This window comes from Pseudophryne corroboree, chromosome 5, assembly GCF_028390025.1.
Source record: "Pseudophryne corroboree isolate aPseCor3 chromosome 5, aPseCor3.hap2, whole genome shotgun sequence".
In the NCBI taxonomy this organism is placed as follows: Eukaryota; Metazoa; Chordata; class Amphibia; order Anura; family Myobatrachidae; genus Pseudophryne; species Pseudophryne corroboree.
In genome coordinates this window covers 130085140-130098447 of record NC_086448.1, presented here as the reverse complement: position 1 = coordinate 130098447, position 13308 = coordinate 130085140, and the positions used below count along the sequence as shown (strand labels likewise).

Sequence of the window (13308 nt, the reverse complement as noted above, 5' to 3'; positions counted from 1 at the left end):
GGAACAATGAGTATTGTTTGTACTCTTTTTGATTTATGATCCTCAACACTTTTGTGATGAGAGGAAGAGGAGGAAACACGTAGACCGACTGGAATACCCATGGTGTTACCAGAGCGTCTACTGCTATTGCCTGAGGGTCCCGGGACCTGGCACAATACCTCCGAAGCTTCTTGTTGAGGCGTGACACCATCATGTCTATTTGAGGAACTCCCCAGAGATCCGTTATCTCTGCAAATACTTCTTCATGAAGTCCCCACTCTCCTGGATGGAGATAGTGTCTGCTGAGGAAGTCTGCTTCCCAGTTGTCCACTCCCGGAATGAAAACAGCTGACAGAGCGCTTACGTGATTTTCCGCCCAGCGAAGAATCCTGGTGGCTTCTGCCATCGCGACTCTGCTTCTTGTCCCGCCTTGGCGGTTCACATGAGCTACTGCTGTGACATTGTCTGATTGAATCAGAACCGGTAGGTTGCGAAGAAGAAACTCCGCTTGTCGAAGGCCGTTGTATATGGTCCTTAGCTCCAACACGTTGATGTGTAGACAGGACTCCTGGTCTGACCATAGTCCCTGAAAATTTCTTCCTTGGGTGACTGCTCCCCATCCTCGGAGGCTCGCGTCCGTGGTTACCAGGATCCAGTCCTTAATGCCGAACCTGCGACCCTCTAGAAGGTGAGCACTTTGCAGCCACCATAGAAGAGACACCCTGGCACTGGGGGACAGTGTTATTTTTTGATGTAATTGTAGATGGGACCCGGACCATTTGTCCAGAAGATCCCATTGAAACGTCCTTGCATGGAACCTGCCGAAGGGAATGGCCTCGTAAGTTGCCACCATTTTCCCCAGAACCCGAGTGCATTGATGAGCGGACACTCTTTTCGGCTTCAGTAGTTCTCGGGTCCATGTTCTGGAGGTCCTGGACTTTTTCCAACGGGAGGGAAACTTTATTTTGTTCCGTGTCCAGTATCATGCCAGGGAAGGCTAGTCGAGTTGTCGGAACCAACTGTGACTTTGGTAGATTGAGAATACACCCATGTTGCTGAAGCACTCTGTGAGAGAGTGCCACATTCTCCAGTAATTGCTCTCTTGATCTCGCTTTTATCAGGAGATCGTCCAAGTATGGGATAATTGTGACTCCTCGCTTGCGCAGGATCACCATTATTTCCGCCATTATCTTGGTGAAAATCCTCGTGGCCGTGGACAGCCCAAACGGCAACGCCTGAAACTGGTAATGACAATCCTGTACCGCGAACCTCAGGTACTCCTGATGAGAGGGATATATGGGGACATGAAGGTAAGCATCCTTTATGTGCAGTGACACCATAAAATCCCCCCCCCCTTCCAGGCAGGCTGTCACCGCTCGGAGCGATTCCATCTTGAATTTGAATCTTTTCAGGTACAGGTTCAGGGATTTTAGGTTTAAAATGGGCCTGACCGAACCATCCGGCTTCGGGACCACAAATAGGGTTGAATAATACCCTTTTCCCTGTTGGCTCAGGGGAACCCTGATAATCACTCGCTGTTGACACAGCGATTTAATTGCAGCTAGCACTACTTCCCGCGCTGGAGTAGAAGCTGGTAAGGCCGACTTGAAAAATCGGCGTGGGGGCACCTCTTCGAATTCCAGCTTGTAGCCCTGGGAGACTATTTCTATCACCCAAGGGTCCACATCTGACTGAACCCAGACTTGGCTGAATAGTCGATGGCGTGCCCCCACCTGAGCGGACTCCCGCAGGGGAGCCCCAGCGTCATGCGGTGGACTTAGCGGAAGCCGGGGAGGACTTCTGCTCTTGGGAACCAGCCTCAGCAGGTGTCCTCTTGCCTCTACCCTTACCTCTGGCGAGGAAAGAGGAGCCCCGACCTCTTCTGGATCTATGCGACCGAAAGGACTGCATCTGATATTGTGGGGGTTTCTTTTGCTGTTGGAGAACAAAAGGTAAAAAGGTCGACTTACCCGCGGTAGCTGTAGAGATCAGGTCCGCGAGGCCGTCCCCAAACAATACATCACCTTTGTAAGGTAAAACCTCCATATGCCTTTTTGAGTCTGCATCCCCCGTCCATTGGCGGATCCACAAGGCTCTTCTTGCCGAAATAGCCATAGCATTGGCTCTTGAACCCGGTAAACCAATGTCTCTATGAGCGTCCCTTATATATAAGACTGCGTCCTTAATATGAGCTAATGTTAACAAAATTGTATCCCTATCTAGGGTATCAAGGTCAGCTGACAGTGTATCTATCCAAGCTGCTACTGCACTACATACCCATGCCAACGCAATTGCCGGTCTAAGCAAAGTACCAGTATGAGTGTAGATAGACTTTAGTGTAGTCTCTTGCCTGCGGTCCGCAGGGTCCTTGAGGGCCGCTGTGTCAGGGGACGGTAGCGCCACCTTCTTGGAAAGGCGTGTTAAGGCTTTGTCCACTGTGGGAGAGGATTCCCAACGTACCCTGTCCTGTGTAGGGAAAGGGTACGCCATAAGAACCCTTTTGGGAATCTGCAGTTTCTTATCTGGAGTTTCCCAAGCTTTTTCACATAACTCATTCATTTCATGGGAAGGAGGAAAGTTTATAACCTGTTTCTTTCCCTTAAACATGTGTATCCTCGTGTCGGGCACCGAGGGCTCATCAGTGATATGTAACACATCTTTTATTGCAATAATCATGCACTGAATACTTTGTCACCCTGGGGTGCAACCTTACTTCATCATAGTCAACACTGGAATCAGAGTCTGTGTCGGTATCTGTGTCCCTTATTTGTAAGAAGGGACGTTTCTGAGACCCCGACTCATCTGTTCTACCTCCTCTTTGGATAAGCCTTCCGTTTCAGACATGCCGACACACGTACCGACACCCCACACACACTGGGATATAACTATAACTTATAACTATAAGGGGACAATACCCCAAAGAAGGCCCTTTGGAGAGACAGAGAGAGTATGCCAGCACACACCAGCGCCAACTGACCCAGGGAAAAAAAAACCAGATAGCGCTTTTACATATAAATGTATACAGAATTCCCCACTCACTGCGCTTTAAATATGTGCCCCCCTCTCTTATTTTCAGCCCTCTGATGCTCAGCAGGGGAGAGTCTGGGGAGACAGCGTTCTCTGCAGCCTCTGTGGGAGCAATGGCGCGCAGCTACCTGCTGCGCGCTTACCTCATGAAGATCTGAAGTCTTCTGCCGCATGACGTCTTCTTATGATCTTAACCAAAAGATATAAATCTGCACAGGATATGACAATTATGATTCAGTGATTAACAAATATAGTCAAAACCAACATACAAGCCTACTATGAAAATTAATTCAGCAAATGGTTGGTGGTGCTCCCAGAAAAATAGTTATGACAACTATAAAACAGGTATGGTCCTTTGAAGAGAAAAGGACAAAAAAGCAACTATAGGCCTTTTCCAGGGCACACTTGATAATTTGTAATGATGAATTTATTAAAACATAACTTTTATTATTATATACTTAAAAAAAGAGAGAAAAGCGAGAGCAAGCGTCCATATTCAAGGAACATCAATGTTCACAAGTACTGATGTACTATAATGTAGGTGAAATGAGCGAAAATAAGTGATCCCTCATTCAATGTAATAATATATTACACTTATGTCCTCTATAATAGGAATTTTAATGGAATGAGGTCACTCCCTCGGGTCTAGTATAATCAATAGATGCCAGGAACCTGCAATCAAGTTCCTGTTGTGGGTCCCAGAATTGTATTAAATATTGGAGAATAAAATACCTACGGTACCTAGTATTCCCTGGTAGTTTCCTATCCAGGTACTGACAGGCCCTGCAGTGCTTGGCTTCCAAGATCAGACGAGTTTGGGCATACTCAGTGCGGTCTGACCGTAAGTAAATTTATCTCCTAGGCGCACCATTTTCCGATTGTATTGGGACCCAGGATGTGGATCACAGAAAAAAATAAAAATATAATCCATATAAAAGGTTTTGAATAATCAAAAGTCAGACTGTCAGAATGATAGCCGTAAAATATCATTTACCATTGCATTTACTGAAGGTTGCGTATTTCCCCTCATAGATGATGAATGTATCGAATCTACACATGCAGTAATATTGAATTAATGCTGAAAGTATATTCATAACATAATTATGGCAAACAGCAGGTACGACTGAAAATGTTTTTTCAAAAAACACTGTTATAAAGCAATATCCTGGGCATGAAAAAAGGGCCAGTGATAATCACGATTATTTGAAAGCAAAGCAATATTTTACAATCCTATGTAGTTCAAATACTAAAAGTCCCTTATTATGAACAAAAATACCACAGGCAAAGTATGCCACTGGAGATAATTTAAATCAAAAAGTAAAGCAATATATTAATATCAAATGATGTAATTCAATATATTACCCAGTATTATAAATTCTGAGATTAATTAATACATAAATGCATCTGTCCCTTGCATTCAGATTCCTCTTTGTCCTCTTATGGCACACAAACCCAACTTCTGGAATTCATACAACAGCTTAACAACAATACCCTTAACCTCTCATTTACCTGTGATTATCATAGGGACAGTATTTATTTTCTGGACCTCCGAATTTACAGGGATATTAACAACATGATCTCCACAGAAATCTACAGGAAAAGTACAGCTACCAATACTCTGCTGCATCAAACCAGTTCCCATTTTCCTCCTACAATAACGAATATCCCGAAGGGTGAATTCTTACGCCTCAGAAGAAATTGTTCCAGTGATGAAGTCTTCGAGATGAGAAGCAAAGAATTGACACTCAGATTAAAGGACAGAGGATACAGCATGAGATCCATTAAAAAAGCAAGAAAAAAACTTAATAAAAACAACAAGAGAAACTTTAATATTTAATACAACAACAACACAAAAACAGAAGGAAGAATCACAGACCATAAGATTTGTGGGAGATTTCTGTAAGGAATGGAAGGAGATTAAGTCGATTTTGCAGATACATTGGCACATCATACTTTCAGATGAGGATCTGGCCAAAAAACTGAATACCAAAATTGATGATAGTTGGCGGCGATCACCTAATTTAAAGGACCTATTAGTCAGCAGTCACTTTTCCCAACAATCATCACAAGAACCACTAATAAAAGGAAGTTACCCTTGTGGTACCCTCCTGGAGAGGGTCATGTTGGGAATTATGATCACCCACTCATGTTATTTGCTGCTCTGAAGTCATTATAAAGTTGAACTGTCTTGGTCACTGATGCTCTGGACTAATGTGCTCCAACAAATGCACCACGTTCAACGTCATGGAGGTGTCTTCATGCAGCCATTCTATCCATCATTATAGACAACCAGGCCAGCATTTTTACATATTAACCTGCCCCTGCTGGATTGGTATTTGCTTAAATAATGGATAAGCCACTTCTCTGTGGAAGCCATTCCCTCATTTACTCAGATAATTCTACTTTTCTCATTCTACGGCAGAGGTTCTCAAGCGTGGTTCTCAAGGCACCCCAATGGTCCAGGTTTTAAATGTATCCAAGCTTGTCCACAGGTGACTTAATTAGCACCTCAATTTGATTTAATCATCTGTGCTGAGCCATGAATATACCTAAAACCTGGACCGTTGGGGTGGCTTGAGGACCACGTTTGAGAAGATCAGGTCTATACACTAATGTCCATTGCATGGAAATGGATGCTACTGTAGATGACCGAAATAGTCTAAACATTTGTGCAGAAGTAGAAATACACAAGAAACAGGTTTAAAGGAATTTATTTCAATAGGACACAAATGTGCAATACTAAATACATTACTAAAGAGTAAAAAAGGTGTAAAAGTAATCAGCTATCCAACAGTACAATAAAAGCAAAACAGTACATATATAGAAGACAAAACACTTTCTGCATTAGACAAAAAAAACAACAATTAGTAAAATGATAAACTACAAAGAGATGGGAGATAAACATTGTATCTGCAATTAATACTGTATGGCACATCCATGTATTAAAACAAAAAATGCCAAAAAAACACACAATAAAACAAATACATAACACACTCGGGTTAAAAAAATAATAAATTTTTATCACTATCAGGTTTTAGCCTGTATGTAAATATCCTTGGGTAATAAAGGTCTATAAATGTCCTATACTACAAGATAGCTGTAGACCTCAAAATCTATATTAAAATTAAATTAAGGACCTGGAAACTTATGGTCATACACTACACATTATGTGCCCTTATCCGGAACCAGTGGCAGAGACAGAGTACTAGGCTATGAGATGAGCAATAATGCACAATGGGTATCACATCTGTACATATAACTAAACCACAGCAATACTAATAGACGCAAAGAACAAGAATCCAATCCCTTTATGACGCAGCAATTGTCTGTCCAGTAGCAAAATGCTTCCTTAGACTCAGACCGCACACACTTTTGCCGGGTACATACCTTCCGATGGTGCGACCAACGATGTGATGTAACAATACATTGCACCGCCGTACACTATGCATTGTATGATGGCATGATGTATCGTAATATGCTACATGTAACTACAATGCGACTGCCATGGAATCGTCCCATTGGACATGCAGCACATCCAGTGGGACAATTAATGCAAGACTGTCAGGAACGATCGAGGGTGCACACTATACAATGTGTACAATATATAGTTCCAATCTGCTTTAGGGCAACGTATCGCACAATAGATGTTAGTGTGTACGCAGCACCACACCCTAATCTATACTTAACATCCCAATCTCAGATCACTTACTCACAGCCAGCTAGAACGTTATGCCTTGTATGCTTTGCAACTCCCCCTCCCCAAAAAATGCAGACTACACTGCACAACTACTACTGATGGGGCTGGGTAATCCAGGCACCTAACTCACTCAGGAGAAATCTTCCTTCAGTGAGCCCCTAATTCCACCTACAGCCTGCTGGCTTGTATATACATACATTCTAAGAACTTCATTAAATCTTTTGGAGGTTGGCACAGGGCCGTTACTAGGGGTGTGTGACTGTTGCGGCTGCACAGAGCGTAGGACTGGAACGGCACCCTGCAACCAGTATCACTGCGGCACCGTCGCCCCAAGTCTTCTTTCGTTGCTACAGGCAAACACTCTGCCACGTTTACAGCTGCCTGGAGCGTCTTCAAGACTCTCCGGGCCCCGCTGCAGTTCCCTATACACAAAGGGTGCGGCCTGGCACAGGGTGTTCAGAGCCCTTGTTACAACGTGGGTTGGCAAGACATTGGCGGGATTTGTAAGTACTCTTCTCTCATGGACAAACCTTACGTCTGACATAGGCTAACAGAAGAAGCTTTAAAGGGGGAGAAGGTGCTGAGAGCAACAGAGGGAGCCATAAGATTGTGGTCAGTAAGGATCTGCCACCAAGCCCCATCACAAGTGTGTATTTTAAAAGAAAAAAAAAAAAAAAAAAAAGAAGGACAAAAAATGTTTCTAATAGAACTGAAAATAAATATAATTGCACCAAACACTATCAAATGGCGATAACTGCTTTTCAATATGCTAAGAATATTAATTTAACCAAGACAGTGGCGTAAGTTTGTCACAGTTGCCCGGAGGCAAGATAAAAATTGGTGCCCCCCTATTTCCTATATTAAGGTGTGTGTGTGTGTGTGTGTGTGTGTGTGTGTGTGTGTGTGTGTGTGTGTGTGTGTGTGTGTGTGTGTGTGTGTGTGTGTGGTGTTCTGAAAAAAAATGTATATACTATATTTATACATTTACTTGTCTTTTATTTTAAATCACACATTTTCTTAGCAGTCATACCCAGGATTAGAACCCATGACCTGTTACACTAACAGCAGACACTTTACTGATGGAGTTATTTGCTCCTGTACAGGAAGCATGAGAATTCTAACTATATGAAGTTACGTGTAATTGTCAGAGAAGTAACTTCATATAGTTAAAATTCTCATATTTCCTATACAGGAGCAAACAGCTTCATTAGTAAAGTGTCTGCTTCCACTGTAATAGGGTATGGGTCCTAATCCTGGGTGTGACACTTCTAAAATGTGTATATTCAGTATAATAAAGAGGGTGTGATTTGTAAGGTGCAGGGTCCAGTGAGGAAGTCAACCACTGAAAAGACAGCGGCAGCTATCAATTAACTTACTTCAATGGTGTCACAGAATGGGAGGAGAGGTGCCCCCCTTCAGAGCAGGAGCCCTGCGGCAGATGACTCCGTTGCCTCCCAGAGTTCTGCCTCTGAACCAAGAACCTAGTAGTAGCTGCTGTAAGTAGAGAATACCCATGGTGACAGCACTGCTGTGTGACAATAGTTACAGACATACTGCAGTCACAATTAACCATGTCCCTTTCCTTCTCAGTTCATGCCCATACACCAGATTGCATGGACCAAATAATCATGGCTTATATGTAGTTTTTTGTATTAGCAATAAAAAAATGTTTAACTAAAATTTTCAAGATTTTCCAAGAAAAAAAAAATACATATATACACATACATGTACACACACACATACACCCATACATACTCACACGGTTTGAACTAAAAACCCCAAAATGTAAAAGAATCAAATATATCTTCTCTTTCTGAATCACAATTACAAATCAGATACAGAGATTACAGAAATACGTTTGTATTTTCCCACAACAAACCAGCAGGAGCACTGAAACCACTTACAGCACACTGCACTGCCATCTGCTGGTGTGTTCAGGAACACTGCAGTAAGTAATTTAGTGCAGGCAATGACAGTACAATAAAATGTAAAGTGCCACGTTCATCCACACACTATCAGCAAACAGCCTGCAGCAACCAGTGCCTCGTAATGTCAATGCTTCCTAGTGAACAGGCAGCATTCTCTTGAGTATCCATTCAACCCACACAATTGCCCCTTGAACAGTGGAAGGGTGATGGGTACACTTTAGTACTAAGGAGAGATTTAGTAACAAAAGAAAAATAAAAACACCAAAAAACACCACATGAACACTTTTTAACTGAACAGGCAACTGGTTTCAAATATACTTTATACTAGGAGTGTAATAAAACTATAAGCCCATCTCCGAACCCCACAGTTTTGAGGTGTTCAACAACATTTCAAAGATATGGTGGGTCACCCATCAAATGTATACAAATTGTTTCATTTGCTTTAATTAAGTAGCAAGTAAAAACTTTGGTAAACTACAGCATACAAATCATAGAAATGTCAAAGTTCACCCATCAAGCTTAGAAAAATTTAGCAAAATTTACATCTGACCACGTGTTGCTGCTTCCAGACATGCAACGGCAAGGCCTAGTCCGTAGACAAGGTGATGCATATACTAGGGGACCTCTGGTGGACGTTTGGTTGGGGTTTAGTAGGCAACACAAGCTCCGTTCTCTCAGAAATGTAGACCAATTTCTCCTCCTGTAGGCTGCACGCACTAAATCTATTCGTTCCCACACTTGGTCCGGTACCACAGGTGTTTACACCAGGGACACAGTGTGAAGCAGTTGCACCACTCATCTGTTCAAAGGACTTGCTGAATACGGCTGTTGCAGTCCGTGCAAGACTATGGCTGCCGGGCTTGGGAAGAGACTGACTGGTTGTCAGCGTAAGCCTCTTCAGAGACACCAACTCCAGGTTCTCACTCATGGCCCTCTGGTTCTGCTTCCTGCTGAGATGCTCACGGCAAGAATCTCCCCCAGAATCCTTTTCTTTACCCCCAGCCCTGACTCCTGCAGATCTCCTCTGAGTCTTTCCTAAGGGTTGTCTGCTGAAACTACCGCTGCTGCTGTTAGATAGGGCAGACTGGCTAGAGTTAGAGGCTGCCCTTGAACAAAAACCTTCATCCACCTCAGCGATTTCAGTCAGTTCATCCTGAAAGGTCAAATCTGCAGAGTCTGAAAGATGAGAGGATAAAAACAAATGTTAATGTCACATAAGGCAAAAATGGATTCCGCTAGTAAAGAGAAGTCCAAAGCACCAATCATTTTGTGTCATTCAGTGCTTATCCACCTCTAAAACAAGCAGAGATTAGGATCACTATTGTGCATATAGGGGGGGGGGGGGGGGGGGGGGAGGACTGGAATAGTCAAAAGAGCATGCAAAAGCTGATTGTGAAGAAAGTTTGTTAGTCATGCCACTAAGTAGATTACACTATCATCCAACCATGAGCCTGTTCAAGCGTATAAGAAACAAGCCAAGCCCCATACTGATTTATTGCTTTGATTGAGAATTTAAAGGGCTAACAAGTGGAAAGGTCACATGATGCACACTGTGACTTGTATGTCCTCACTGACTCATAACTCAGCTCGTGTAAGATAGAAATGTAAATAAATGCATTGTTTCAGCATTCATGCACATTTTGTAAAAAAAGAAAAAGAAAAAAAAAAAAGCAGCAGCTTTGGACACCTAGAATTGAAAGCATGCCTGGGTTCCATCCAATGTCTTTTGTAAGTGTGTGTGTGCAATTTATCTTCACACACACACACACACACACACACACACACACACACGTTAAGATTGATCTATATGATGCTTTACAATTTTAGGTTAGTCTTCCAATACTCCACAGGGGGTAGTGGCATCATGAGACCAGACATGGCTGAGATCAGTGTACTAGAACAGGTAGACATGCATGCTTGACTGTTCTCATCTATACATAAGTAATGTAGTGTGCGCACCCATGCATTGTGACCATTTCACTTGAAGGTACCTTGGCGCCCATCTACCAAGTGATTTAACATTGCACTTTGCCAGGTTATGTTACTCCATCCTCCATCAATCTCCTTACAGATTTTTGCCTTCTGATCTCAGGCATTTGCTTGCCATCAGTTCTAGATTCTGAACCAATTTCCTGCATAGCCTGTATATGCTGAACATCATTCTCTGTTAGGGATTTCACTCTCTCCCCATTTCCGGCTCTGTCTCCGGACACACTTGTGACACTTATCTCAGGTATGACAAGGTTGCCCAACTCTGAAGGATCATTATTTGGGTCATTTTGCTCTAAATGGAAAAAAAAAAAAAATACAAGAAAAAAAAGAAAAAGAAAAGAAAGATGGCGTCTGAAATGATGATGGCAGAACCAGATAAACAAAAACAAAAAAAAATGTAAATGAAGTTTGCCACACGTTACATGAGTAATGAACACATTTCGATCAGCTAGTCTTTAGATGAAAAGTTTTGTTTTTGTCTTTTTAAATAAAACAAATACATGATTATTAGTCTGAATGTTTGACAAAAATAATAATGAAACAAACTACACACACACTCTATAAGTCAGTAGGTTTTTTTGTAAATTGACAATTCACTGCTAAGCATGAGTAAAGAGGACTTCACTGGATAACTGTATGGACTGCACGTCAGAAAAGGTCACATTAAGAAATATAAATATAATATGGAAGTAATATAAAATCGAACAGAGCAAGGTGGTAACATGGTTGACCTATGGGGAAAAAAAGTGCATTTTAATTTTAAGACTCTTGCAGAGGCTCTAGAGATTGTAAGGCTGTCAATGGACCCCTTTTGTCCTTCTGTTAATACCCCAGTCATGTTTTATTACCCTTTTTGTTTCCAATTGTAAAGCCTTATGTAATAAGCCGGTGCTATATAATTAAGTTTTAATAAATACTTGTCTATTGAGAACAGGGCTAAAGACAGAAGGGTGACGCAATTACTAAGCCAACTGCCCTGAGCTGCACCTAGTCACACATGGACATGGTTTAAAACCACTTAACCAAATAAAGCAAAAGTCTCCCTCTAGAAAAGGGCTATTAATGACAGGGCTATAAATGTAAATTTGCTGTCAGCAAGCTATTTTAATTTTTATATATATATATATATATATATATATATATTTTACGCATACACCATACTGTGTACGTGTATTAGTATTCAAGTTACGAGGGAACAGACAAATAAGGTTTTTTTTTGTTGAAATACTTGTAGGTTTTACTGACCATTTATACGGAAACAAAGTAAATACAAAGTCTACACAATGATTTTTTAGGTTGGTTTAGATAATGAAAGAAGACGGCTGAAAGTGTGAAGAGGCTGAAATGGTGAGAGAACACTGTAATTGGTTAATGTAGTAGAATAATGTCAGGCAGCTGCACTGAACCATGTATTAATGACGGTTATGAAACCTGACGCTTGCAAGCGCTGCTATACAGCCGTATAACCAAATTACAGAGCGAGGTAAGAGGGGATGATGCTGACAGAAAGTACTCCTGCTGACGAGCATTTCTGCCGTGTTTTTGTGCTGAGCTGTAAGCAAGATGCGTTTCAGTTGCATCTACCCTTATGAATGATGAGGCACAAATGGCAAGGTATACCAAGGATGTTTCAATGCAACAGCGGGCAATGCCAACTTGGGTGTGAGCGTTCCTTTTCCATCCATGGAGTAGATGCAAGTGCAAACTGAAGAGTCTAGTAATAAACTATGCGTACAGATTGGGGGCATAAGAGCAAATATACACATTTATGGAATATGACCAATTCCCATCCATCTGTTCTTAAGACCGTACAACAGATCTTCAGACCCAAATCAACACTGCCTCATTAGGGAGCCTTTAGAGGGGCATACCTCCTGGAATGTGGAAGACAGGACAAACCTTAGGAGATTAGGTTTATTAATCAAAACTGGGAAATAACAGAGGTAAGAGGGCCCTGCTCACAGATACTACGGTGTTAAAAAATGGCACAGCTTGCTGGGACGTGTAGCTCCACAATAGTATTTAATCTACTTCTCTACTTATAAATGTATATATTTGGTCCTGTACTACTACTCAGCATGGGACTGGTAGGCTCTAAAAGGGAGAGGGAAGCGTGCTCGCTCTCGGTTGTTGCAAGCCCCTCCTACATGTTAGGTATATGATCCCGGCAGTCAGAATACCGACGCCGGGATCCCCGCTGCCAGGGGGGCATGTGCAACGAAGCCCCTGCTGTGCTCGCCACAGGTTGCATACCCACTCTACGGGTGTCGTGGACACCCACGAGTGGGAATAGCCCTAGCGCAGCTGGCAGCATTCTGGCGGCCAGTATTCCGACCGCCGGGAATATAACTACACCTGCCTCCTATGTAGAGGTGCCTTGTACTGAACAGGCTGGGACAGCTCCCCACTATGGAAAAGGACCCCTTGCTGCAATATTCCATGTTATAGTGCGACCGTTCCAGCATGGTGCTGATTAACGCTGAAGAGAGAGGCTACACTGGCTGACCCTTCACAGTTTCAGTTTTTATGAGGGAAAAATGACCTTCTATTCATCTAAGCAGCCCTTTCATCTGGCTTTCTGCATGCAGCACAACGTGAGGAAAGAAATTCATAAAAGCAAATCCCCAGTTTCAAGCCTTTGGCTATGGAAGAAAATAAAACAGGACCACTACTAAATTATACAAT

General features: G+C 42.4%; 1 protein-coding gene and 1 pseudogene across 6 annotated transcripts in view; both read right to left on the bottom strand.

Moving 5' to 3' along the window:
• Positions 1-3735: 3735 nt before the first annotated feature.
• Positions 3736-3853, bottom strand: LOC134930453 (5S ribosomal RNA; annotated as a pseudogene).
• Positions 3854-7906: 4053 nt separating this feature from the next.
• Positions 7907-13308, bottom strand: part of HYCC1 (hyccin PI4KA lipid kinase complex subunit 1) — a 191493-nt gene continuing 186091 nt past the window's right edge. For 3 of the 6 annotated variants that reach the window (XM_063921714.1, XM_063921711.1, XM_063921713.1), the window contains one exon: positions 7907-9807. In XM_063921714.1, coding sequence (XP_063777784.1) covers positions 9218-9807 — 590 coding nt within the window. In that variant the 3' untranslated portion in view covers positions 7907-9217. Of the gene's footprint in view, positions 9808-10590; positions 10916-13308 lie in introns of all 6 variants that reach the window. The other 3 variants (XM_063921716.1, XM_063921715.1, XR_010177620.1) reach the window with 3 other exon arrangements.